Below are 27,038 nucleotides of genomic sequence, written 5' to 3'. Positions count from 1 at the left end.
CTCCCGCCCCGGCCGCCCGGTACCGGCGGAGGCGGGCGGAGCGGAGCGGCGGGGCGGGCCGGGCCCGTTCGCATCCCCCATCCCCGATCCCCGCCCCGCCGGGCTGAGCAGCGCTGCCGGGCACCGCCAGCCCGGAGTGCCGGGCACCGCCAGCCCCGAACCGCCGGGCACCGCCAGCCCCGAACCGCCGGGCACCGCCAGCCCCGAACCGCCCGGCACCGCCAGCCCGGAGTGCCGGGCACCGCCAGCCCGGAGTGCCGGGCACCGCCAGCCCGGAGTGCCGGGCACCGCCAGCCCCGAACCGCCGGGCACCGCCAGCCCCGGAGTGCCGGGCACCGCCAGCCCCGAGCCGCCCGGCACCGCCAGCCCCGAACCGCCCGGCACCGCCAGCCCCGAGCCGCCCGGCACCGCCAGCCCGGAGTGCCGGGCACCGCCAGCCCCGAGCCGCCCGGCACCGCCAGCCCCGAGCCGCCCGGCACCGCCAGCCCCGAACCGCCGCCGGAGCGCCCGGCCGGTCCCGCCGATGGCACCGCGCTGCCGCCGCCAGGTAAGGGGACAGCGGCGGGGGGACGCGGGGCTGCGCGGGGGCGCGGCGACGCCCGTGGGCTCACCCCTTTCCATCGTGGGTAAAGCCCCCGATCCGCGCGGGATCCCCCGCCCCACGCGGGACCGGCTCGGCAGCTCACGTCCGTCCCCCTCCGCTGCCCTCGGAGCCCGCGACCCTCCCCGGGCCAGCCCTGACCCCCTTCCCCAGCGCTTTAGGGAGCGGTGCCGGCGCTGAAGGAGTGGGGCAGCGCTGGGGTCGGGCAATCGGGGTTCCCAGGCTGTGGCTGTGCCCCTGAGAAAAGCTTCCCGAAGGGTGGAGAGAGGGCAGCGCACCCTTGTCCGCAGGGTGAGGAGGATGGCAACCAGCCCCTAAAGCAGCCCAGGGTGCTACACCACCCTACACCGCCCTACACCGCCCTACACCACCTTCATTGGTGTCTCAGCGTGTGTTGGTTCTCAGCCTGGCTATAAAACCACCCGTCCTTGGGCTGGGCAGAAGAACAGCCCAATCCAGCTGTTCCTGTGTTGCCAGGCTGGAAAAGCTCGTTAGTGTCTTTCTTGTTAAGTAAAAATTGCCAGGGCCGTTGGCTTTGGGAGACGGGAGGGCTGAGGCGGTGCTGGTGTGGCTGGCCTGTGGAAGGGGGCTGGATGTGACTTGTTCTGCAGGTTGTGTTGGGGGATGAAAGGGGAGAAGGCATTTTAAAGCTACCAGGAAGCAGCGTTATCCCGCCCAAGGTGTGGCTATAAGCCACGGGACTCGTGGCCACAGGGTTCCTGCAGAGAGAGAGAGCCAGGGTTTCCGTCTGACAGGTTTGTAGATGTCCTGAATTCCTGGGCTTACATGTGCAAGGTGATGGAGGTGGGATCCTGGGGTAGATCCCAGTCCTTAGGCTGCAGGCCCAGCATTTGCTGCCCTGTCTGGTGTGGGAAAGGGCTTTTCTATGAGACAAGGTCTGGCTTGACTGGGACATGCAGGGCCAAGGGGAAGCGCCTTGCTCCGAAGGCATCCTAGCTCAGATCTAGTCTGCTCCGAACTCAGTCAGCAAAATTATTCTCTAAAAATCCAACAGTAGTAAGTCAAGAAGTTGTTAGTGTCTCTGGGGTACGAGCTGAGCTGTCCTGCCCCTGGCAGGGGGGCGAGTTCCAAGGGAGGCTGTGCTGGGTCCCTGCTGTCACAGGGTTGAGCCAAGCTCTCCTGGCACCCAGCTGGGAGTTGGTGCAGCCACAGCCCAGCCCTGGGGCTGGAGGGCTGGCTACGGCCACCCACCTCTCCCTGTGTCACTGTGGGAGAGAGCACGGATGCTCCAGGCACCCCTGCCAGTGCCTTTGATCGCCCTGAGGGTGCTCGGGGTCCACAGCAAAGTTGGTGTGAGGTACCTGGACAGCGTGCCTTGCTCTGTGTGGGCGGTGGTCAAAGCGTCAGGGGAATGTGTAGTCAGCAACAGGTTTGGAGAATGGAAAAAGCCGATCCTGAGTGGCCTCTTGGGCTGGCAAAATGCAGAAAAGCGCCTTCTCCTGTCGCTGCAGAAAATAGTTTGAGCGTGACTTGGTTGGGGTTTGTTTGCTGCAGTGGGACAGGAGGGATTTATACTCCACCCACCGCCTCAGGGGCCTCTCCCCATCCAACACAAAAATAGGCTGATCTTTCCAAAAGATGGTGGGGGTGGCCTGGAAAATGCCATTCCTGTAGGGACCTGCCATGCTTCTGCCCCAGGGATGTGGCACGTGTCTGTGGCTTCTGCAGGCCCGGGCAGGGAGGCAGGGAAGAGCCCAGCATCGTGCTGTGTCCCACTGCTGCCAGGCAGCCACAGCCTCTGCACGGGTGTGTGTGCTCAGCAGGAGTGTTGCCTCCTCGTGCCACCTCCTGCAGCTCAAGGAGCCCATGGTTTTCCTTTCCAAAGGGCATCTGGAGCAGGAATCTGCTGCGGGGCAGGTGCTGCAGCCCCGTTCACACGTTCCTGTGAAGCTGGTCGGAGGCCGGAGGCTCTGCCAGCACCTGGAAGCTGCCAGCCCATTGTCTCTGGTTTTGTGCCCCTGTGGTTTGTTCTGTTCCTGGGGAAAGAGCAACCTTTGCCAGGGGTGAAACTGAAAGTGAGAGACTGAGGTGTAGGGGGAGGGAAAGAAGAGTGAAATGGGAACTGGGATGGGGATGGAGACGGGGATGAGGACAAGGATGGGATGAAGATACGGATGGGGACAGGGATGGGAACATGAAAGGAGATTGGGACATGAACGAGAACGAAGATGGGGACGTATGAGGGGATGGGGTTAGGTGCAGAGTTAGGTGCCCATCAGTAGCTGTGTTCCTGGGGGGCCGGGCGGGTGGCAGTGGAGCAAGGCCTCCCAGTCCCACAGTGATCCCAGAGCACCGTGCTGTGGGATCCTCCATCCACAGCAGCACTGGGCAGCCAGCGCCTGGGGCTGGTGAAAAGGCTCCAGACAGGGATGTCTGCCTGGGAAAACAGCTCCTCTGCTATCCCATTGCTGCTTCTGGGATTCCCCATGCCTGGATACCAGAGGTGCCCACAGACAGCCTTTTTTTAGGGATATGGAGGTGTCCCACTGCCTGTGGCATGGTCCTGCCACAAGTCCAAGCTCCACTCACCACTGGGGGACTCCTGCCTGGCATTTCCCCTGTTGATGTATTTCAGGCCTTGCATGGCTGGGCCCTGGCTCCCACGGAGCTGCACCCATCGATGCTCCCAACAGCACCTCTCCCATCACTGCAGCTGCAGGATGTGCCACGCAGCTCCCCACGAGTTCCAGCTCTGCTTATGCCCCCAGGGAGGTTTGGGAGGCTCCAAGGTCCCCCCTGTCCATCCTCCCCTGCCTCGAGTCACACCAGGCCGGTGCCCACGCACAGGAGCAGGGATGGGGAGAGGGGCCGTGCCCGGTGAGCGCCTCCAGGCAGGGTAATCCGTGTTATTTGTAACACTAGTAGGGAGCTATTTTTAGCGAGAGGCAAATTTGATTTAATAGAACATAATTTGCCGCTGACAATTCAGAGGGCGGCCAAACGAGGAGCAGCTGGATTCCTGAGGAGGCTTTTTCCTGCCCTTCCTGAAATCCGAGGCTGACGTGCCAGGAGTGGCATTTGTTATTCCAGCAATTGCTAGGGGAAAGCCTCTTGGGATGGCCCAATTAGCTCTGCTTTGCTTTCCTTCTGGTGCTTTGTGCTGCCCCATCACCCATCATTAAAAGAAGAAGGGATATTTTTGCTGCCCTCAGTGCCCCCAAACTCCTCCTGGGAGCTGGAGCCAGCCAGGTCCCTCCCTTTGCCTTTTCTTCTAGCTAGTTCTGGACTCTCAGCCTCTCCTTGGATAAGTTTAGGATAAAAAAGAGGTTCTGATCAAATCAAACAGCTTGTGTGCCAGGAAACACGAAGTCTGTCTGCATTCCGGGGCATTTCTTACAGACTGAGCTCTCCTGGACCAGCCTTGGAAGTACTTTGGGACAAACCCATCATCCAGGATAGGAGAAAACACCATGTTTTCACTTGTGCTTGCAGCAAGATGAAGATCCCCACAAAACCAAAGCCAGTGTGGGAAGACATTGGGTAGTTCTTCCCTAGCCATAGCAGTGTTGCCCAGCTGGTGGCACAGGGACCAAGAGCTGCCAGGACGAGCTGGATGGTCACAGGCTGGAGGCGAGTTGCCATGGGGCTGCAGGGCCCCGGTGAGGGTGGGAAGGTGGGATTCTCCCCAGGATTGTATGTTATCCCACCAGGAGTGCCCCAGGGCAGGGCAGTGAGGGCACTGCTCCCTGTCCCGGGATAGCCACTGCTCATCCCCTGGGCAGGAACAGCATCCTGTGGGGTCCCCAGGCCCCACAGCTCTCCAGGCAGCCTTAGAGGCAGCCAAGAAGTCCCAGGCCACGGAGGGGTGGAAGAAGAGCCCAGTGACTTTGTCCTCCTGGGAGGAAAGCACTGAACAGGACTAAGGAGGGTTGTGATGTTAAACTCCAGCAAATGCGTAGCCAGGGCTTGGTGGGCTCCTCTCTGTGTGCAGTCACTCCCTGCAGCTGGAAAACCCTTTGGCAGCTATCCAGGCAGATGCTCAGCCCTGGGCTGTTTCCTCAGGGGTCACCATCCTCCCCACAGCCCCAAAGATTGTTTGCTCCTTCCTCTGCCAACACCAGGCTTTGCCCCTGGGACCGTCTCTTGCCCTGGAGCATTTTCAGCAGCTGAATATAGAGGCAAAATAGCATTAGTACTGACATGTGGGCAGAGTCCTGAGGATGGGGGGTTAAGTGACTTCTCCTGGTGCACCCCATATGTGAATGTCCCTAGGGACTGTGTGTGGGGTTGGTGTGGCATGTGGGAGCCGACAGCTCCCCTGAATTACTTGCTCCTCTTAATCAAAGGTGTTTTTCTGTGAATGGAAAGATGCTGAGGCATGTGGGTGCTCCCTAAGCATCATCCCAAGTCCTCTGATCTTTCCCAGCTCATCCTCGCTCTGCTTCCTCCAGTCTGTCAGCTTAGGCTGGTGGAAACTGGGAGCCAACATTTAGCAGGGAAAGAGCCCTAAAATGGAGATCAAACTCTTTGGAGAGCAACCACCTCCTCCAAACGCTGCCCTTTGCCTGATGGCCAATTTGGTTAAATGAAAAAGGCTAAAAAATTTTGAAGCCTAAGGATGAGTGGGCTGGAGAGAGCCCTTTGGTCAGGGCTTTTCTGTGGCACAGATTTTTCCCTGTTTTGACTATAGATTTCCAGTTTTGACTATAGATTTTCATTTACCACGATTCTCTGGAAGTAAACACCAGCTTCAAAGGTGCAGGAGTAAACTGGAAGTTTCTACTCTCTCGTATTCCCTGCCCTCAGCTTTTGCATTTTCTTTAAATAACCATGCCCTTCCTTCTGCTCCCTTTGCTGGGTTCCCCTGGGAAATGCTGGGGGTGACAAGTTCCTTTTCCTGCCCCAGGCATTTGCTTGACCTCTTCCAGCCACATCCTCTGGCCGGTGAGAGTTGTGGCTCTTGTGTGTGGCACCAGGCTGGCTCGGTGGCAGAGGAGCTTTCCTAGGGACACCAAGCCCTGAGAATGCTCACACAGCAAGGTGGCCTGTGCTCCTCCTTGTGCTCACACCCTCTGCTCCCTGGAGTAGGGATCCCCCAGGTCTGCAGCGGGGCAAAGCACCCCATTTCCAGGCTCACACACCCACTACTGCAGGTGACTGTCCCCAGGCACAGCAGGACTTTATCTCTACCTCCTGCTGACCCTCTCCTCTCTCTCTGTCCCCTCCAGGCAGGCAGGTGCTGACCAGGTGCCCCGAAGCTCTGGCTTCTCACAGGCTCAGCAGAATGATGCCAGCAGTGCCAGGGCCGGCCGTGCCCCTCACCGTGCCGATGTGACAGAGCGCTCTGTGGGACCTGTGGCACTGAGGCTGGCACAGAGGCAGCGGCTGGTGGCCCCTGCCGTGTCCCTGCTGCCCAAAAATGACCGATGGCACCTGGATCTCGCTCAGCCCCGCCGAGTTTGCCCAGCTCCAGCAGTACACGGACTGTGAGTACCCGGGATGGGGAGAGCGGGTTGGATGTGCTGAAAAGTCCTGTTGATCCGTGCTGGACTGCTGTCCTACCTTTCCTTAGTGTCCTCCTGGAAAACGAGGGGATTCCTTAGGTTTTTGGGGAAGTCCCTGGCTGGTTGGGGTCCCCCTGGCTGCCTGGCCGGGAGGATGGAGCTGAGCTTTGGGGCCGGACACGTGAGCACGGCTCAGTCCGTCTGAAGGCGGTCGCTCCCACGTTCTCAGCGGAGTGAAATGCCAACCAGGAAAGCAGACTGGCTTTTCCCAAACACACCAAACGCACGGGGCTGCTCCACAGCGTGCTTTGGGCTGCCAGCCCTCTGCGGTAATTCTCCTCAGTGCTTTTGCAGAGCGACGCTCTGCTGCAGCTCCTGCTGAGAAAAGGAGATTTGCAGCAGCACCGAGGGGTCCTGGAGCTGGGAGAAGCTGGAGGGAGAGCCTGGGTGAAACCCAAACCAGGTCCTTGAGGTCCTGCCTGCCAGAGAGCTGGAGTGGGGCCGTGCTTTTTACAGCAGTTGATGGAGAAGCAGTGCAGCTCGTGAAGGTGCTGAGAGCAGGGCAGGGTAGGGCAGGAAAGGCACAGGATGAAGGGAGAAGAGGTGTGAAATCACAAGGGCGTTGCTTTGCAGAATTGGCCTGACCCTGGGGCGAGCAGGCTGGATGGGAGATGACTGAGAGCCAAAGGGGACACCGTGAGCTCTCTGAGGCTGTCCTTGGGGACTCTGTACATCACAAGGGTGAGGTTGGGGACAAGTTCTTCATGTTCCCCAGTGGGGCCACGCTCCTGCCCACCAGCCAGAGACTCAGGCAGAGGGGTGTGTGCAGTATCCCTCTCTGCATCTCATTCTGCCTCTCTGGAGGACGATGGGCTTTGCTTTCCTGAATCCCAGACCATGAAACACCATCTGCAACACTGGGCTCAGAACAGTGATGGCATCTTAGTTTCATTAACCAAAATGTGGCCAGCAAGGCTGCAGCAGGGGCAGCTGCCTTGTCCCCTGTAGGATGGCTCCCCAATGGGATTTGGGGGTCCTCTGAGGAGGGCCAGGATCCCTCTCCTTGAGTGCCCCTGACATCCCAGGCAGCTGTGGTCCAGTGCCAAGTTCTGCTGGGGGGATCAGAGCCAGCTCAGCCCCCACATGGAGAGAGGATTTCCCAGTAACTAACAAGGCTGTTGTGTCTGAGAACCTTTTAAATGCACATGCCCAGGGATGTGTGTGAAGGTGAGGGCTGAATGTTCACTCACCTTGATATTTTTTTCCACTTTTCCCTCTTTTCCCTATTTTGAAATGAAGAATGTCCCTCCAGACACTCCAGCCTTAAGGACACTCAGCCAGGGAAAGTCTTTACTACTTGTGTGGAAGTTTGCATGGACCAATCCAGTGATAGGACAAGAAGGAATGGTCACAAGCTACACTAGGGGAGGTTCAGATTGGATATTCAGGAAAATTTCTTCTTCAAAAGGGTAGTCAAGCACTAACACAGGCTGTCCTCAGCAGTCACCATCCCTGGAGGTATTTAAAAGCCACGGAGATGTGGGACATTTCTATCTTAGTGGTGAACACAATTGTGCTGGTTAATGGTTGGACTTGATGATCTTACAGGGCTTTTCCAACCTAAATGATTCTGTGATTCTATGAATACAGTTTTATTTCTCCTTCCTGGCACCTCCTGGAGATACCAGTGAGCAGCCCAAGGCAGCCTCTGGGATGAGTGGCTCTGCCAAGGGGTGCCAGCAGCCACCTGCACTGTGGCAGGGACATCCAGGGTGTGCTTAGCACACCAGAGCAGCTGGGACTGTCCACACCTTCCTGGCTTTGCTCTGGCTCTGTGTTTATTTTCATACTGGTAGGAGGAAGTTCTCTATGTATGTAAAGCTCCCAGGCCAGCTTTCCATATCTGCCCTGCCCCTGTGAAGGTGGAAGGGGAAGCAGGGCATGGCTGGCCTCTTCCAGGCACGGAGAGATCCAGCAATTGTATATCCAGCAGATAAACCCCTCTGCACCACCCTGCTGGTGGATGACAGAGGCAGCCCAGCGGGGCCATGCTCAGCACGGTGCCTTTGTCTCCCCAGACTCCACCAAGAAGCTGAAGGATGTTCTGGAGGAGTTCAATGGGGACGGAGTCCTCTCGAGGTACAACCCCGAACAGGTACGGCCCCGTGCCCGCCGTGTCCCCCCCGTGCTGCTGGCAGCTCCCAGCCCCTGCAGCTCCCCCAGCCTGGCTCCCCCAGCTGGGAGCAGCCAGGAGAAGGCAGGGCTGGCTGCTGGCCCCAATCTCTCCCCGTGGTTTTGCACCCAGGACTTGATTCCCTGGCCATCCCCGGACCCTGCCCTCTGCATGGCCATCCCACCCCACCTAATCCTGCTGAAAGCTTTTTGGGGCTTTGCCTTGCCAGGCAGAACCTGGGAGGGATTTACTCTCCCCCTAAAAGTGAATTATTTGGCCAACATGGGGATGGGACAGCTCTGCCTTCTCGCTCTCCTCCAAAGAGGGCTGGGATTATTTTTCCTGAGTGGTGCTTTCAGAGGGACCTGTTGGTGTGCCAGCAGGACAGAGCTTCTGTGGGGCTCTAATCACCAGAATCAAGGCAAAATGAGAAAAATCAGTGGGCTGAACATGCAAGGAGTGGCACAAAGGTACCTTGTTATTCCAGGGCACCACGGGATGCTCACTCCAGCTGGGGCCACAAAAGCCATTGAGAAGTCATCATCCTCACACAATGGCAATGCCCAGCAGGGAAGGAGGAGGCAGAGTCCTCGGGAGGAGGATAGTCCCCATGGGGCTGGGGCTGGGCTGGAAAGTCCCACTGCTCTGCCCTTTTCTGCCACTCCCCCAGCTCCTGCCCTGGCTGCTGTCCCTGTCCCAGCACTGCTCACCTGGCTCAGCCACACTGGCACTGGGCATTTCTGGCCGTGCTGCCTCTGGGACCCTTTAGGTTACCTCCAACCACTGGATTTGGGAAACCAGCAGCTTTGGGGAGGGCTCTGCAGCTCATGTGCCCAGTGAGGGGTGCCCAGGGCATGCAGCCCCACGCCCACTGGCAGCTCTGCACCTTGGTGGTGGCCTGGGGCACCTCCATCCTCCTCCTCTCTGTTCCCCAGCCCATCGACTACGAGGGCTTCTGCCTCTTCATGAAGACCTACCTGGAGGCCGACGTGCCCGAGGAGCTTTGCCAGCACCTCTTCACTTCCTTCAGGCGTAAGATCTGCCAAGCCTCCCCCGAGAGCCAGCAGCAGAGCCCGGGTGTGCCCCAGCACAGCAGCCTGGGTGAGCCACCCTGCCTCCCCCCTGGGCTCCGGGCAGCACGCTGGGCTTGCTCCCACGCTGCCCACGGGAATGAAGGCTGGGGGTGGCACTGAAGGGGGTGGCACTGAAGGGGTGGCATCGAGGCCAGCTCACACCCCCCTCTGTTGCCAAGGCCCTGTGCAGCTCCAGGGAGGGATTTCTCCAGGATGCAATGGCACGTGCCCTTTCCTCTGCACATTCAGAGCCCAAGTCACTCTGTCAGCATCTCTGTGCAGGCTGAGGTGGCCTGCGCCTCTGTCACGGCCACCCTGCACTCATCTGCACCCAGAGCAGGCTGTGTGTGCCAGGCACCCAGCTCTGCCTCCCCCAGCCCTTCCCGGCTGGATTCCTGGCTCGTGGAGACATCTGCTGAAAGGACTATAAATTGCAAAGGGAAAAGGGAGAACGTCCCCCAGCTCTGGCTGGGGATGGAGGAGCACATCCTCCCTGCCTGGTCTGAGCACCGTGGTGTCCATCACCCAGGGATGTGAGCACTGCTGGGGGCTGCTGGGCCGGGCAGGAGGGTGAGGGGCCACCTGTGGTGCCCCTCAGAGAGCCCTGGGGCTGGGATGCCAGGGCAGAGAGGCATGGGGCTAGCAGAGAGGACCCAGGGCAAGCACCCAGCACCAGTTCCTGGAGCAAGGGGCACAGACACCCTGGTGTCACGCTGCCCTTGGGCGTGTCTGCTTGCAGGGATCAATGGGAAAACCCCTCGAAGTGCTCTGGGACGACACACCCCCGAGCCCAAGGGCTGCCACAGCAACCCAGCTGAGCCCCAGCCAGCATCCCTCACCCTGGCATCGATCCCCAATGCCTCCCCCAGCTGGTCCAGATCATCCTCCCAGAAATCCACCACTGGCACCACTTCTGCTCACAACTCCTCGGGCTCTTCCAAGATCTCCTCCGTGTCTCTGCTCAGCCCTCAGTCACCAGGTGGGCTTGGCTGGGGCTCTGCTGGGAGACTGGGGCAGTGACAAGCCCTCCCCAGTTTCTGGTCAAGTCCCCAGCGTGGTGGCAGTGACCTCCCAAACTCACTGGGTTCCTGGCACCTGGACACCTTTGCTTGGCAAACTTAAGCTACAGATCCCATCCCACAGAGCCCCCATCAATCAATGTCTTAAATATCTTGTAGGGAGGGGAAATGGGGCACTGAGTCACAGTTGCCCCTTGCCCCAGCCCCTGCCAGGCCCCGAGGAAGGGCCCCTCTGCCAGGAGCATCCCCCCTGCTATTGCCATGGGCATCAGTGAGCGTGGGCACCCTGGCACCCTGGCAAGCTGCCTTGCTGCCCACTGAGCTTCTCCCTCCTCCTGGGTGGATGCTTGTTCCCATCAGGACACGTTTCCATGGGCTCCAGCTGCTCATCCCGCCCATAGCTGCAGTGATGGAGGTGTGGCAGGCTGCACCCCGAGGAATGAGTGGCACTGCCCAGCCCTGAGCCTGTGATGGCACCAGCCCCAGGTGTCCCTCGTGCCCCCAGGCCTGCGATGGCACCCGGCCCCAAGTGCCCTTTTAGTGCCCATCCTGTGTCCCAGCCCTGGCCCCGTGGTGTCACCCAGTCCCACGCCGAATGGGTCCCTCCCTCAGAGCTCCTGTCTCCCACGTGGTGACGATGCCTGGTCCGATGTCACCCCTGCTGTGCCTCTCTCCTTGCCCACAGGCACGAGGAGCGGGGAGAAGAGGCTGCCCTTCAGCCTGCGGAAAGGTCCCAGCTCCCTGAAGGCCACCCCGCCTCCTCCTCCCAGCCCCGTGGCCCAGGTGGTCCACCTGAAGGACATTGTCTGCTACCTGTCCCTGCTGGAGAGGGGCCGGGCAGAGGACAAGCTGGAGTGTAAGTGTCACCCTGGGCTCGGCTGTGGCACCCGCAGGGGCTCAGCCTGAGGACGGGTGCAGGGCTGGCTGCTCCTGGGAAAACCCCTCTGCACCCCCTTCTGCTCCTGCCTGTGTCTGCCCTGATGCTCCACAGCCCTGGGGTCACATCCCAGCTGCACAGCGCTGCTCCCACCCTGAAGCTCCAGCAGCATGAACAGGGTGCTTGGGGCACCCTGGGGTGCCCCGGGGCTGGGCTCTAATTGTCAGCAGCTTCTCTCTTCCCTCCAGTTATGTTTCGCCTCTACGACACCGATGGAAACGGCCTGCTGGACAGCTCGGTGAGCCTACCCTTGGGACAGAGAGCAGGGGCTGCTCAGGGGGCTGGAAACCTTCAGGACACTGTTGGGGTGCTCACTGCCCTGCTGAGATGCTCCAAAAAGGGGCAGGGATATGGGAAGGGAGGAGGAAAGCAGCAGCTGGACTGCAGAGCTGGGGATCACATGGCAGCTCTGCTGCATCCAGCAGGAGCTAGGAAAAAATCCACCCACCAAGAATTGTAGCACTACATCAGGTCGTGGTATTTCAGGGAAGAAAAAAAATCATGCACAGCTCCTTCTCCTATGATGTTTTCTCTTTGTTCTTTGGGTATCGCCCGTGAAACTTGTTGCAAATAAAATCTGGTTTATCAGAATAGTTCTTCCCAAGGAAAACCCAGTACAGATTTCCTTGCAGGTTTTCAGGGCAGAAGGCTCTGAAAAAATAAGGAGCCGAGGCCTGGTGTGTTGCTGCCCCTCCTGTGTATGTGGGGACTGGGGTAACCTTGGGCATGTGGGAATGTAGACCTTGGGGGCTTGGGGCTGGACACTCTGCTCGTGCCTGGAGCCATCCCTAACCCTGGGCACCACTTTCTGTGTGTGCTTAGGAGCTGGATCGTATCATCAACCAGATGGTGCACGTGGCTGAGTACCTGGAGTGGGACTCCACCGAGCTGAAGCCTGTGAGTGCTGGGGCTGGAGGCAGCAGGGGCTCTCAGCCAGAGGCCAGGCTGGCATCACTGTGTCACCACATTCTGTGCCCTCCTCCAGATCTTGAAGGCTATGATGGAGGAGATTGATTACAACCACGACGGGACTGTGACGCTGGAGGAGTGGATTCGGGGTGGCATGACCACCATCCCCTTGCTGGTCCTCCTGGGGATGGAGACGGTCAGTGTTCCTGAGGACACCTGCTCCAGCCTACCCCCAGCAGCACACCACGCGCTCATACAGCACCACACAGCCCCACACTGGCCCCAGCCCCTGCTGACAACCCCCCCACCCTTGCCCCCTTCACACCCCAAATCTTCCCAAGTTCATTTTTTAACTGCTGTGCCCAAGCAGTGCACTCTGGTTCAATGAACATTTAATCAAAACCTAGGATGAGTACCTAAAATGGCATCTCCTCTTGTAGAGTGAGGCTTAAAGAGCAAAGGTGGGGCTGTTGAGACCCCCTTTATTTCTCTGTCTGTGTTTTCATCCTTTCGACCTTCATTTCTTTCAAGTGCATCCCTGGCCATCGAGTAATAATTTGCAAGGAAAGATGGTTTTGCTCATGGTGCCCATGGTTCCCCTGGAGAGGTAGGGTGGGGGACAGGCTTTCTGGCAGAAAAAAAATCATGAAAATAGGGAATTTGAACTGACTCCTGTAAAGCACTCATGCCTGGCCCCAGATGAAGAGGTTTGTGCTTTTGTCACCCCGTGGCGGCAGTGGTGGCTTGGCCCCAAATGTGAAGTCACCTTCCTGTCAGCTGCCAAGATCTTCCCTGTGGCTGGGCTGTGCCAGGGGTCCGTGGGAGCTGGAGCTGGGTGTGCCCAGAGGGATGCAGTGCCAGGGATGCTCTGGGGAACACCAAGAGAGCAGGGGAATAGGGGGAGCCCATGATCCTGCTGGGGGCAAACTCCCAGAAACGCCGTGGGGTTTTTAGGGGGTGAAAAGTTGACAAAAATGATGGGCTGAGGACGCTGGGACTCTTGGCAGTGGGAGAGTGACGTCCACCCTCCACTCTCTTGCCCTGCAGAACGTGAAAGATGATGGGCAACATGCCTGGAGGCTGAAGCACTTCAAGAAACCTGCCTACTGCAACTTCTGCCGCACCATGCTGCTGGGGGTGCGCAAGCAGGGCCTCTGCTGCTCCTGTGAGTCCTGCATCCCTGCCAGGGTGCTGCACTCCCAGACCGGTGGCTCCTGCCTCAGCCAGTGGTGCCCTGGGGAGGGAGGACTGGTCCCTGTTAGTGCTGAGCCCCGTGGGTGCTGCAGGCTGAGTGGGGAGGGGGCAGCTCCCATGCTGATCACCTTCCTGGGGTGCTGGTGACCTGGTGGTGTTGGGGTAACAGTTGGACTCGAGGGTGTTAACAGGGCTTTTCAAACCTAAATGATTCTCTCTTGAGTTTTCTCTCTCACCAGTCTGCAAGTACACGGTCCACGAGAGGTGTGTGTCCAAAGACATCGCTTCCTGCATCAGCACCTACGTTAAATCCAAGAAAAACACAAGTGTGAGTAGGCAGCTGGTGCATTTCTGAGCCAGTAGGTGTCCTGGCCCCTTGGTCTCCTGCTCTGCTTCCCCAAAGCTTCTTCCCCTTGGCTTTTCCCCTCGCATCCTGGGCAGCAGCTCACGGGCATTGCCAGCATCCAAAGCCTTGCAGTCCCCAGGCATCCACATGACCCCCAGCTCCAAGATTTGCCTTGGCTCTGCACAGGGGCTGTGCAAGGGCCAGGACTGGATCAGCAGCATCCCTGCAGGACAAGCTTCCAAAATCCTCACGGACACCCTTAGCAGGAGGGAGGTGCCTGCGGGTCAGTGGGTGCTGTGCCACGTGTCCCCGTGCCTTGCAGGTGATGCAGCACACCTGGATCGAGGGCAATTCCCCTGCCAAGTGTGACAGATGTCACAAGAGCATCAAGTGCTACCAGGGCATCACCGGCCTGCACTGTGTCTGGTGCCAAATCACGGTGAGTACCCAGGGCTGGGGCACACCCACCGTGCCTGCATGACCAGCTCTGGGCTCCTGCTCAGGGGAGGGCAGGTGTCCTCTGCTCCACATCCCTTCCTCCCACCCCTCCAGCTCCACAACAAGTGTGCCTCCCATGTGAAGCCAGAGTGTGATGGGGGCCCGCTGCGGGACCACATCTTGCTCCCATCCTACATCTGCCCAGTTGTCCTGGTAAGTGCTCCACTTATCCCGGTAAAGTGCCCCCCTTATCCTGGTAAAGTGCCCCCCTTGTCCTGGTAAGTGCCCCCCTCGTCGCTGCCAGTGCCAGGACCCAGCAGGGCAGTGCTGAGGCTGATCTGCCTCCCTGGCTGCTGGCACTGCCCCGTGGGCAGCATGGGCACCCACGCCTCGCTTCCCCAAAGGACAGGCAGTCCCACTGCCGGCGCTCGGAGAGCGACTCCCCTGCCAGCACCAGCCCCGAGGACAGCCAGGGCTTCAAGTTCAACTCCACCACAGTGGATGGGCAAGGGCTGCAGGTGGGCTCCTGCAGTGGGTGCAGGTGAGCTGTGCCACTGAACTCAACAGTTGAGGGATTCACAGCTGCATTTTCTGCCCTCCAGATCAGCCCTCAGCCCGGGACACACCCACTCCTCGTGTTTGTGAACCCCAAGAGTGGAGGAAGGCAGGGGGAGAGGTAGGTGGTCCTGCCTGCCTGGGAACAGCTTCCCCCCGGGGCTGGGGGCTGCTGGTGCCCCGGGCATCACTCCTGGTGTGGGAATCACCTTCATGGCATCCCTCACCTCACGTCTCTCTCTCCCCAGGGTCCTGCGGAAGTTCCACTACCTGCTCAACCCACGCCAAGTGTACAACCTGGACCGTGGCGGGCCCACGCCAGGGTATGGAGCTCTGCAGGGGATCCTCTGCCCTCTCCCACCAGGCCCTGCTCTGCCACGTCACCCCTTGTCTCTCCTGGCTTTCTCCAGGCTGAACTTCTTTCGGGACACCCCAGATTTCCGTGTGCTGGCCTGCGGAGGGGACGGCACGGTGGGCTGGATCCTGGACTGCATAGGTGAGCAAGGCACAGCTGTGTTCCTGCTGGGCATCGTCCACCCCCATCCTTGCTGATCCGCCACAGATTCCTGATATCCCCCAGGGAGGGTGGGCTGGTGATCCTGCCAGCAGCGTCGTTCCAGGCTGCTGGCTGAGGAGGGACGTGGAGAGGAGCAGGGAATGAGCCTTGTCAGCCCCAAACTTCTCTTCTCCCTTGAACTGCAGATAAGGCAAAGCTGGTGAAGCACCCGCCGGTGGCCGTCCTGCCCCTGGGGACGGGCAATGACCTCGCTCGGTGCCTGCGCTGGGGAGGAGGTGAGGACAGCCCAGGGCATGGCTGGCCCTTGGGAACCCTTCAGCCAGGGGAGGGAGGGCTCCCGGGCTCCTGGGATGCAGTTCAGAGCTACATCTAAGCCTGGTGCCTCTAACTCCTTCCAAAAAGAGCAGCTGCTGCTTTCTGAACCCTCCAAACTTCCATTTGGAGAGCCCTGCCATGAGCCAAAATCTCTGCCACTGCTCAAGAATGTGCCATAGCCGCAGCCCCCAAGCGCTTGGCAGCTGGCTGTGACATGGCTGTGCTCCCCTTCATCCTCCTTCATCCTCTTTCCCTTCCAGGCTATGAAGGAGGCAACCTGATGAAGGTCCTGAAGGACATAGAGCACAGCACGGAGGTGATGCTGGACCGCTGGCAGATCGACATCATTCCTACTGACCGGGAGGCCAACGGAGATCCCGTCCCATCCACCATCATCAACAACTACTTCTCCATTGGGGTGGTGAGTTCCATGGGGCAGGAGTCAGTTTCTCCCTTCCTGCTCCTCCTTGCTCACACTCCCAACTCCTGTTTTGGTTTTTTTTTTCTGGTTTTTCTATCATTTGTAAAGGCAGCACCAAGATATATAAGCAGGCAGGGGTTCTTTATCTTCCCAGCAGGAATGTTGCAAGATGAATGTGAAAGGAGCTTAAACAGGATTCAGGGAAGTTTGGGGTTCCCAAAGACAAGGGCACCCCACCTGCCAAGACATCAGCAAAGACCTGCTTTGTTGTTTAGACCCATGTTCCTTCACATTTTCCTGACCTTGAGAGGTTGGGGAGCTTGGGGAGGATGACAGCCCTGTGCCATGGGGGTCAGTCCTGAGAGCAGGAGTGTTTTGGGGAAAGCCCTTCTCTTGCCAGGGACTTGCAGCATTTTTGTCCTGTGCCAGGGGTGCCACCATGGCAGGGGTCACTCACCTGCAGCACTGCAGGATGCTTCTGGGCTCACATTGTCTCCTGCTAATGCAGGTGGCATTTGGTGACAGCTTCTGAGCTGGGTTAAACACACCCACTCTGCATAAGGAGAGGTTGTGTTGATTTTCAGGAGAGCTGCCTTGCTCTCAAGAGACCTGTCAGGGTGCAGGGCCTTGGGGTGTCCCCAGAGCCCCCCTTGCTTGTCTTTCCTCCCCTGTCATCATCCCCTCCATGCAGAGCCCCTGTGATGAGGGAAGGAGGCCAAGTGCACTAATTATGTCCCACCTTACAAGCTTTGGGAAGAGCCTGGCTGAGGGTCCCTCCATCACCTTGGACCATCAATGTCATCCTCAGTTGTGCCACAGGGACCAGTGGGAGCATGAAGAGCTGAGCACCCCTGCCCTGGCTCGTGCCCACGGGGCACAGGGTGGGGATTCTGTTTCTCTGCTGTGCCACTGACGTCTCTGTGCTCTCCACAGGACGCCTCCATCGCCCACCGCTTTCACATCATGAGAGAAAAACACCCTGAGAAATTCAACAGCAGGTAAGGGCACCCCCAGGGCCCCCTGAGAGCTGGCTGTGCAACCCTAACCCTAAATCTAACCCTAAATCTAACCCTAAATCTAACCCTAACCCTGCCACTGCCAGGCACCATGCCAAGAGGATCTGGGGTTTGGCCAGCCTTAGGGGACAGGCAGGGCACACACCAGGCGTGGTGGGGGTCCAGGCCAGGCATGGCGGGGGTTTGGGATGCTTCTTCAAGCCCCACGTGCTGTGGCAGGCTGCTCAAACTTGGCCACACACCCGGTTACGTTCATTCATGCTTTATAATTAGTGTGGAATTCCAGGACAGGCAGGAGCAGGCCAGGCAGGGAGGGCAGGGCAGGCAGCAGGTCACAGCTCGTTCCCACTGTGCTCAGGGTACACGGAAATGGGGCAATGGCAACGGGAGCCCTGGCTCATGATCCCCATTCCCAGGTTTAGAAATACCTGCTGGAAAAATCCCTGAGTGCACCAAAGTGTCTGACTCCATCCTCGAGTTCAGCTCCTCTCAGCTTACAGCCTCTCCCAGCTTAGAGCTCCCCTCAAAGCCTGGCTCAGCAGCTGATGCAGGCAATGAGCCACGGTCAGGGGCTGCCTAGTGGGGTGCTGTGGTGTGGGACATCCCCTCCACAGGGTGGCCTGTCCCTTGATACCACATCCCATGCCTAAGGAGCACCCAGCACCTCCATCCTGCCCCTCAGAGCCGCCCTCTGACAGCCCCCCAACCCCCAGACACACCCACACGGCTCCCTAGGGCCAGGGTGCTGGGCACAATGGCTCGTGTCCCCATCACAGCAGCTCCAGACAGTCTCTGGCAGCCCGTCCTGCTGCTGGCTGGGGCAAGAGGCTGCTTCCAAGTGGGATACTGACATGTCTGTGTGCCCCAGGATGAAGAACAAGCTGTGGTACTTCGAATTTGGGACATCAGAGACCTTTGCAGCCACCTGCAAGAAACTCCATGACTATGTTGAGGTTGAGGTGGGTTTCCTGGCATGCTCCCTGGCTCTAGCCATGGCACAAAGGCTTTTTGGAGCCGTTTCCTGTGGATCCCTCAGCTGTTTGAGGAGAGGGTGCCACCATGGCTTTGACCCCTCACTGTGGCAGAAGGACATGGTGGCTGGCAGGACCCCTTATTCCAGCAGGCAGCGATTGCTACACAGCCAGCCAGCTGTGGGCAGAATAATCCTGTATTCCCCACTTCCAGCTGCATTTGAGAGCATGCCTGGAACATTCTCCCTGTAAATTCTGCTCTGCTCCCAGCCCTCATTGGATGACATGGAAACAGCCTTTAATTAGAGCTGGGAGGAGGGCCCGTGGTTGCTAAGAGTGCTGTCACTTCTCCGTGCTGGGGATTTGGGCTGTAAACTTCCGTCTCTCCCTGTCTCTGGATAATCCACCCTTTTATAACTTAGGCTGGAGGGTGAGGGGAGAAAATAGCACTTGCAAGAGGTGGTGGGAGTCAGAGCAGGTGGTGGGAGCAGGGTGCTGGGGGGCACAGAGCAGAGCTGGCCATGGGCAGAGGGATTTTGACGCCTGTTTCTATGCGGGGAGTTTCGTCCCTTCCCAAAGCCTGGGGTGGGTACCTTGGAAACTTGTGGGAAGGGGCAGGATCAGCCTCACAACCGTCTCACCCCCTTCCCCATCCATGCTGCACTGTCCCAGGGTGGACAAAAGTCCATGTTTGTGGAGTCGAACGCTGCTGGAGATGGGCACGAGGTGCCCCCCGTTCCTTCTGGGCGTGCTGCCCACCAGCTGAGCCCACGGCCAGGAAAGTGTTAATCCCACAGCATCTGAAGTTGAAAGCAGCCGCCTGTCCTCCCTCCAGCTCCCAGGCAACTGTCAGCCTTGCAGAGAAATAGCAGTTTTGTTTTGGAAATTGGCACTCGTTCCCCCTACAACTGCTGGAAATGAATTTGCTTTTTCCCCCAGCTGCAAATTTCTCCTTCCAGCCTCGCTGCCAGCGCGCCGTCAGTCAGCTGCCCCTGCTCAAAGGGCCCATTGTGGCTGCCTGGCACAGGGGCTGGGCTCTGCGGGCAGAGAGCTCCTGCTGCCCAAACCGGGCAGGCGTGGGCGGCCCTGGGCAGCAGCAGCTCCTGCAGCAGCCCAGCATCCTGCCCTGCTGGCAGCCAGCTCGCTGCCATCCCGCCGAGCTGCCAGGTGGGGAAGGTGCCTGTGGCCGGGGGTGATGCTCGAGCTGTGCTGCCCATCCCACAAGGACTCAGAGCCTGCTGGCTTGCAGTGAGGTGTTTTCTCTCCCTACAAATCACGGCGTCGTTACCATGTATTGAGAACGAAGGGATTGACATCCTTTCCAAGCCTTGCAGAGACAGCTCTTCCCTCCCAAACCAGAAGATTCCTGCTTTTTTTTTTTTTTTTTGCTTTCAATGTGAGGCTAAAAATAAGATCCCGCACCACCAGGGGAGGCAGAAAGGATCTGACACATCGAGGTGTGAGCGCCCAACGGGGTTGGTGTCCTCAGCACGGGCTGAGGGGGTGGGAAAAAAAAAGCTCTAGACCTTTGTTAAAGGAAAACAGCCAGAACTGGAGCAGCAGAAGGGGTTTATTAGCCCATTTCATTCCTCTCGGCACAAGAAGTGAGGGTAGAGGTGCCTTCACACCACCAAAATGCAAGGAAAAAGCTGTGCTGGGATTTGCTGAAGCACAGAGTGGCAGGTAACGAGTTGATGCCTCAAGGAAAATGGGAATGCTTTATAGAAATTCAAGCTGGATGGAAAAGTGGCTGCTTTCACCAGAAGTATTTAGGAAGGGGATCCATGTCTGGGTAGCGTGAGAAGATCTGAAGTTAAGAAATGCATTTCCATGGCTGTTGCTTTCAATCCTGTGGGAAAGCTGCAGGCAATGGATATTTTAACTTTCACAGGGAATTTTCAGCTGAGGCAGTCCTGCTGCATGACAGCGAAGCCTGCGATGCCAGTTCTGTGTGCTGTGCTGTGGTTTGCTCTCCAAAACCTGACATTTTTCCCTCTGACACCTTCCCCTAATTTCCTTCCAGCCTTATGTCTGGTTTCCAAATGGCACTTGAAGACAAACTGTTTTGAGCTACATTTTGGGCAGCCAAACTTTCCAGTCCTTTGGAGTGAGTTTGGATAAGGAGGAGGGGGAAGGCAGGTGCTGGAGCTCCTTGGGTGGAAGTCGCTTTAGGGTCAAGGTGGTGTTGCCTCCCGATTTGGGTCACAGCACCAAGTCTAGCCAAGGTTTTATGTGCTCCCCCAGGAATTTGCTTTTTAAACTGCCATTTTAGACCTGTGGTAAAACTCCTATGGAAACAGAGGGGAGAGCAGCACGAGGAGTGTCAAGGAGTTGACAGTAACTCTAGGAAAAAGTGGGAGAGTATTTGCATCTCCAGCCTCAACCAGTGGAGCTGCCAGTGTCCCCTGGGGACCGTCCAGTGTCACTCTGTGCTCAGGGACCCACACTTGTGTGTGGGGGAGAGGAGGGGGCTCCATGTGGTGGGCACAGCTCCCCCCCACCCCTGACACCACCCATGTATGTGGCAGTGTGATGGGACCCTGCTGGACCTGAGCAACACTTCCCTGGAGGGCATTGCTGTGCTCAACATCCCCAGCATGTACGGGGGCTCCAACCTGTGGGGCGAGACCAAGAAGCAGCGTGGCTACAACCGGCTGGGCAAGAAGGTGCCAGAGAAGGTGCCAGGCACGGTGGTCACCGATGCCAAGGAGCTCAAGTTCTGCGTGCAGGGTGAGTGGGGGGCAGCAGGGCAGTGTGGGCTCAGCACAGGGGCACTGGGCAGCCACCATCTCTGGAGCAACAGCGCTGCAGGAGCTGTGATCAGCTCTGTGTCCTTTGGGGTGCCGGGGTGACTCCTCTGTATGGCAGAGGAAGAGCTGGAACCCAAGAGCAGAGCTGGCACCAAGGGCTTTGTCAGCAGCTTGCCAGGCTGCAGCACAGCGCTGCCAGCCTGGATGTGGGGATTGGGAGCAGCAGGACCCACACTGAGCCCAGCTGGCACCTCCCAGCCACTGCTGAGGCCACCAGAGCCACCCCCGTGGGCAGGGACAGCCCAAAGTGCTGGCAGCATTGCCCTGTGGGGAGTAATGGGGTAGAAAGCAGCCAGCAAAATACACAAAGTGCCCGGGTTTTCCACCCACAGCCTGGGGCTGGGGTGGGAATCAGCCCCCGCAGTGATGTGGCTGCCAGAACAGCAGTGTCACATCCTAGACTGTCACTTGCTGTCCCTTGCTGCCTGAGCCAGTGGCAACAGGAGCAGGGAGCGGGATACAGGGCAAGCCAGTCCCAAAGGGACTGCAGGGGACAGCAGGGTTGGTACCCTGGGGACATCCCCGCTCGTGGGTGGGTAAGAGGGGCGTGGGAGGCTCAGAGCATTTCTCAGGGCTGATAGGGGTGTATGTGAAAGAGGAGCCTGAGGCAGGGAGCTCTGCCATTGCCAGGTGCCCTTGCAGGTGGCCCAGAAGAGCAGGATGAGCTGTGAGAAGAGGCCATACCCAGGGATCTGACCAGCAGTTCTGCCATGTGTGCTGGCTTCTGGGGAGCTGCAGCACCCCAGGGCACCCAGGCAAGGGGTGCCATCATTTCACACACTGCAGTCAAACAGTCCAAGGGCTGGTGGGGATCTGGGCTGGCACTGTGCAGCTATGCAGGCCCAGGTGCTCTTTCAGACCAGGAGTACTTTTGCTCCAAAGATATTGGCTAGCAGCATTGCCCAGTGCTGGAAACACCCAGTTTGGTGGTCTTGGGACACAGAGGACATCAGGATAAATCCCCTCAGTGCCAGCAGCCCTGGTGGGCTGGCCCTGAGGTTTCCAGTGAGGGCAGAAGGTGGGGGATACCTGGGGAAGGGGGGAGCAGCTCAGATCCCTCTCTCCTGCAGACCTCAGCGATCATCTCCTGGAGGTGGTGGGGCTGGAAGGCGCGATGGAAATGGGGCAGATCTACACGGGGCTGAAGAGTGCGGGGAAGAGACTGGCCCAGTGTTCCTCGGTCATCATCAGGTATTTGTCCCCTTCCTTGGCCGAGTGCCCAAGCAGCAGCGAAACCTGACACCCGTGTCACCTCCTCTCTGTGCCTTGCAGGACGTCCAAGCTGCTGCCCATGCAGGTGGATGGAGAGCCCTGGATGCAGCCGTCCTGCACTGTGAGTGCCCAGGGAGGGGCAGGAAGGCAGGCTGGGCAGGGGCTGGCAGGGTGTGGGGATGGGGAATGGGGCTAGCAGGGTGTGGGGATGGGGAATGGAGCTGGCAGGGTGTGGGGAGGGGGAATGGGGCTGGCAGGGTGTGGGGAGGGGGAATGGGGCTGGCAGGGTGTGGGGATGGGCAGGAGGGCTGGCAGGGTGTGGGGATGGGCAGGGAGGCTGGCAGGGTGTGGGGATGGGGAATGGGGCTGGCAGGGTGTGGGGATGGGCAGAGGGGCTGGCAGGGTGTGGGGATGGGCAGGGGGGCTGGCAGGGTGTGGGGATGGGCAGGGGGGCTGGCAGGGTGTGGGGATGGGGAATGGGGCTAGCAGGGTGTGGGGATGGGGAATGGGCTGGCAGGGTGTGGGGATGGGGAATGGGGCTAGCAGGGTGTGGGGATGGGGGATGGGGCTGGCAGGGTGTGGGGATGGGCAGGAGGGCTGGCAGGGTGTGCAGATGGGGAATGGGACTGGCAGGGTGTGGGGATGGGGCATGGGGCTGGCAGGGTGTGGGGATGGGCAATGGGGCTGGCAGGGTGTGGGGATGGGCAGGGGGGCTGGCAGGGTGTGGGGATGGGCAGGGGGGCTGGCAGGGTGTGGGGATGGGCAGAGGGGCTGGCAGGGTGTGCAGATGGGGAATGGGGCTGGCAGGGTGTGGGGATGGGGCATGGGGCTGGCAGGGTGTGGGGATGGGCAATGGGGCTGGCAGGGTGTGGGGATGGGGAATGGGGCTGGCAGGGTGTGGGGATGGGGAATGGGGCTGGCAGGGTGTGGGGATGGGCAGAGGGGCTGGCAGGGTGTGGGGATGGGCAGTGGGGCTGGTAGGGTGTGGGGATGGGCAGTGGGGCTGGCAGGGTGTGGGGATGGGCAGAGGGGTTGGCAGGGTGTGGGGATGGGGAATGGGCTGGCAGGGTGTGGGGAGGGGGAATGGGGCTGGCAGGGTGTGGGGAGGGGGAATGGGGCTGGCAGGGTGTGGGGATGGGCAGGGGGGCTGGCAGCACAGCAGGGTGGGACAGCCTGGGCTCCTGCTGGCAAAGCTGCTGGATTTGGAGGGAGGCTGGTGCTCCTGCTGCTGCTGGGTGGCCGCAGAGCCCGAGCAGCTGTGACTCCATGCCCTGGACTCATGATGTGCCCATTTCTTGCTGGATGGGCACAGCAGAATTTCTCCCTGGGGGGAGCTGCAGGAGGGTCCCCTGATGTTTCTCCTCTTCCCATCCCAGCACTACCTGGACGTGATTCCAGAGCCCTTCACCCTGGTGCTGAGCTGCTCCCTGCTTCACGGGGTCACTCCTGAGAGTCCTGGGGTTGGAGGTACCTGGGAAGGCTCAGCACTCTCTTACTGAGCTCAGTTTTTCTACATCTTTTTAGGTCAAAATTACACATAAAAGCCAGGTGCCCATGCTGCTGGGGCCTCCCCAGAAGAGCAGCTTCTTTTTCCTGAAGAGGAGGAACCGAACTCGGGATTAAAGCATCACCCAAGGATCCACAGCCTGGAGACACTCAGCATCCCAGCCACTGCCTGATGCAGGGGTCCCCAAATCCCCATCCTGTGGTGGGGACAAAAACTCCCCCTCCAAGCCCACTGGGGATTATTTATCCTGAGAAGGTTTTGTAGGCTCCTTCCTGATGGCCAGAAGCATCCTCTGGAGCTGGGATGGAAGAAGGGGAGAAGGCAGGCTGGCAAGCAGCGAGCACATTTGCTGCAGCAGCACTAGGACTGGGATTTTTCTCCCCTTTTATTTAAATACCCTCCAGCCAAGCTGCCAGTGAATGTGCTCCTGAGGCAGCACTGAGCTCCACTTATTTATTTATCCTCCTCCTGAAGACCACTTGATGTCTCACTGCAGTCCTTTCTTTCCCCCAGTCCTTGCAATGGGAGGAATTATTTATTTCCTTAGCCTGGAGGAGCCATCTCAGCCGCTCACCTTTGTGCTGTGGGGTTTAAGAGAGGTGCAAAGAGCCATTGCTGCCAGCCCAGTGAGCCACGAGCTGTGGGACAGGCTGGGGACAGACAGTGCACAGGGACAAGCGTGGGGTGGATGGGAAGAGACTTCATTTTTACAGGGAAATGGCGAAAAAGGGGATTTTTGGGGAAGCGGCCCCAGTCTGGGCTTTGTGTTCATATTTATATATTTATTTAGCAAACTTTGGACAAAAAAAGGGACTCTGGGGGTCACCTTTTTAGGAGCCCAGATTGGACACAGACACCACCTCTCTTCTCTGCTGGCTGTCCTCCATGGCACCTCCTTCCACATGGACTTTCCTCTCTCCTAAAGCCTGTCAGCCTGCACTGGGGGCTGGAGACCCTGGGGACAGACATCCAGGAACTCTTCTCACTTTAAGGTGTCCCCAGCACCTTTTACACATCTCCCACGTGCTCTGCCAGGCTGGTGCTCTCCCTGTGTGACAGGTGCTGCCTCTGATGCTCCTGGGCTCCAGGGAGTGGGGCAGAGTGGTTGCACCTCCCTTTCTCTAGGGTCGGGTCTCCCCACAGCCCTCTCCAAACCTGAGAAGCCTCACAGATGCTGCTGCCTGTGTGACTGCTGGGGACCACTGGGATCCAGGTTTTGGAGGCATCAGCCATGGATGGACAGATCAGGGGATGCAGCTTCTCTCCAGGATGCACAGGGACCAGAAAACAGATGAATGAGTTTGTGGCGGTCTGAATGTACTCCCAGGAGGCAGGAGCTGGCAAGGCTGGACCATGGGCAGGGCTGCTGGGTCCTTCTGCAGTCACCCAGTGCCTCCAGCAGTGGGCCTGCATGCAGGACACAGCCACATCCTGAATTAAACCTGCTCCCAGGCAGCTGCCCTGGGGCTGCTGGAGGCTCCTAAGCTGCTGGGAGCAGTGTGTGCCCCGTGGGTGTCACTGCAGGCAGGAAAACTCTTGCTTGTCCCCACTGTGTCCCTGCCACAGGGCTGGGACAAGTCACCCTGTCCTCTCCAGTTCCCCCATGCCCACTCAGTCCCTCCTGATGCTGCAGGTCCCTGTTCAGTAGCATTCTCCTGGCAGAGGGTGCTGCCAGCACTGTTCCAGAGTGGCTGGAAGGGACCTGTTTGTGACCTGTGTACACAGGCATGCGTCACTGCAGTGCATAAATCCACCCTCCTCCTCCTCCTCCTCCTCCTCCTCCTCCTCCTTGGCCCCCAAGGCAGCTGTTTATGAGCAGCCAGGTGAAAGCAAATGGAGCAAGGCCAAACAAACCCCAGGTCCCACGAACCAGCTGCCATCTCCCTGGTCCATGGCCAAGGGCAGCAGTGCTTCACAGCCCCACGCTCGGGGAGGGTGGAAAAACCACCTCAGCCATCTCCAGAGCTCTGCCAGCAGGAGGGTGACAAATCTGTGGGATGGCAGCACACAAGGTCAACAGGTTTGGTTCTATTTCCCTGCCCACTCAGCCTCAACCCAGGGTTTTATCCCAGAGCCTGCAGGGAATCAGCAGTGCCTGGGGAGTCAGCAGTGCTTCTCCTGCTCCTCGCCCCCGTCACAGTTTGCTGGGCTCTGGGCAAAGAGCAGCACTGGGGTCTCTGCTGTGGTTTGCTGTCTGTGGTGGCAGAGCTGGGGGAGCAGGAGGGCATTGTGCCTGTGCCTGCACCCTTGGGCCTGGCAGTGCCAGGGGCGAGCAGCTGAAATCCAGGGGTGAACACTCAGCCACGTCTGCAGGGCACAGAGAGCCCAGGCCACCACTCTGGGCCAGTGGGACGGTGACACACCAGCACCACTCTGCCAGGCTCCAACCCAGAGGTCTCCTCTGATGGCCAGGGAGATGATCCCTGCCCCAGGGTGCCCAGCTCCAGTGTGCTCCCACACTGCCAAAGGCATGGTTCAACGGGCCTGCCAGCTCCTGACCTCCTTAGTCTGATGGTGCAAAGGTCCCGAGCCCAGGAGGGACCCACAGGGGCTGGGACTTCAGCCCAGCTGTCCCTGGCTCCAGGGAGGAACAAGCCATGCAGCTGAGGGGCACTCGAGGCCTTGATCCCCCCATTCCCCAGTGCCTCCCAGTTCAGCCCGGTTCCCAAGTGCGTGGGATGGAACCAAACCCCCAGACAAGCCCCTGGGCACTGGTGCCAGTGCTGCACTGGGGGACCCCTGAGAGCTGGGCAGCCCCATTGCCCCAGGAGCTCAGCCCACCCCCTCTGTGTGCGTAGCCGTGGTTGCCTGCATGGAATGGTGTCCGTAGCGTAGCGCGTGTTGCCGTGTACACCCGGACTGCTGTGGCCTTGCCTCCAATAAAGGTGGTCCTGAACTCCTCCTGGGGTGCACGGGGGTGATTCCTGGCCAGGTGTGGCTCTTTTAGTGGGGACTAAAGGAGATGGTGCCCACTCCAGGATGCCGGGGTTGAAGGGGTGCAGGCAGCAGCAGCGCGATGGAGTGGTGCTCAGTGGGAGCTGCATCCGGCTAAATTTGGAGCCTGCATTTTCTTTTTTTTTTCTTTTTTTTTTTTTTTTTCATCAGTGGGGTCTAAATTTAGCAGGCACCGGTCACCATCCCCCCCTGCCAGCCCTGGCTCTCCAGGGGTTTCAGCTCTTCCTGTGACCTCCCACCCGCCCGTCCCATGGCTGCGCTCGGCCTCGTCACCTCTCCGTGTCCCCGGGGTGCTGAGCAGCCCCCGGCCCGTGCAGATCTGCAGCTGCCCTGGGTTCCCCGTTGTGTCCCCAGCTCTGCTGTGACCCCCTCATCCCCAGTGCCCGCCGTGCTCCCCAGCCTGGGCTTTGCACCTGCCTGCCCATGTGTCATCTGCTAATTTTACCTGCATGATTTGAGCACGGTTGCCTCTGCGCAAGGGGAAGTGAGAGCACGGCGCCTGCTGAGCCCCCAGGAACGGGCTCTGAGCAGCAAGGACACCCTGTGCCCTCTGTCCTTCCTGTCCAGTGCACCCGGGACACCACGGCACGGGAGCTACCTGCCG

At 59.2% G+C, this 27,038-nt stretch overlaps 1 protein-coding gene across 2 annotated transcripts; it reads left to right on the top strand.

The window, feature by feature from the left end:
* The first annotated feature begins 454 nt into the window (after nt 1-454).
* LOC110478653 (diacylglycerol kinase beta) lies at nt 455-26,379 on the top strand. 2 transcript variants are annotated; one of them, XM_021545436.3, is made up of 25 exons: nt 455-547; nt 5,791-6,048; nt 8,145-8,221; nt 9,175-9,271; nt 10,052-10,291; nt 11,017-11,187; nt 11,457-11,506; nt 12,091-12,165; nt 12,254-12,373; nt 13,225-13,342; nt 13,611-13,699; nt 14,040-14,156; nt 14,270-14,368; nt 14,560-14,673; nt 14,758-14,831; nt 14,959-15,033; nt 15,121-15,206; nt 15,413-15,502; nt 15,803-15,963; nt 16,897-16,961; nt 17,848-17,938; nt 20,479-20,680; nt 21,831-21,951; nt 22,033-22,093; nt 23,497-26,379. In XM_021545436.3, the coding sequence occupies exons 2-25, from the start codon at nt 5,982-5,984 to the stop codon at nt 23,593-23,595; spliced, it is 2,559 nt and encodes an 852-aa protein (XP_021401111.2). In that variant the 5' UTR covers nt 455-547; nt 5,791-5,981; the 3' UTR covers nt 23,596-26,379. The 2 variants fall into 2 exon arrangements, with proteins under 2 accessions (XP_021401111.2, XP_021401110.2); XM_021545435.3 differs by having other exon boundaries at nt 9,175-9,340.
* Nucleotides 26,380-27,038: the final 659 nt, after the last annotated feature.

Source organism: Lonchura striata, chromosome 10, assembly GCF_046129695.1.
Source record: "Lonchura striata isolate bLonStr1 chromosome 10, bLonStr1.mat, whole genome shotgun sequence".
Lineage (NCBI taxonomy): Eukaryota > Metazoa > Chordata > Aves > Passeriformes > Estrildidae > Lonchura > Lonchura striata.
This window is presented reverse-complemented; position numbering and strand designations above follow the sequence as displayed.

What these genes read in the sequence shown, in the direction of transcription:
- LOC110478653 (XM_021545435.3), top strand. Translation starts at nt 5,982, where the DNA reads ATGACCGATGGCACCTGGATCTCGCTCAGCCCCGCCGAGTTTGCCCAG. An exon ending in GCTCAGCCCTCAGTCACCAG is followed by an intron (nt 10,292 to 11,016) that starts GTGGGCTTGGCT and finishes CCTTGCCCACAG; the next exon opens with GCACGAGGAGCGGGGAGAAG. An exon ending in ACGGCCTGCTGGACAGCTCG is followed by an intron (nt 11,507 to 12,090) that starts GTGAGCCTACCC and finishes GTGTGTGCTTAG; the next exon opens with GAGCTGGATCGTATCATCAA.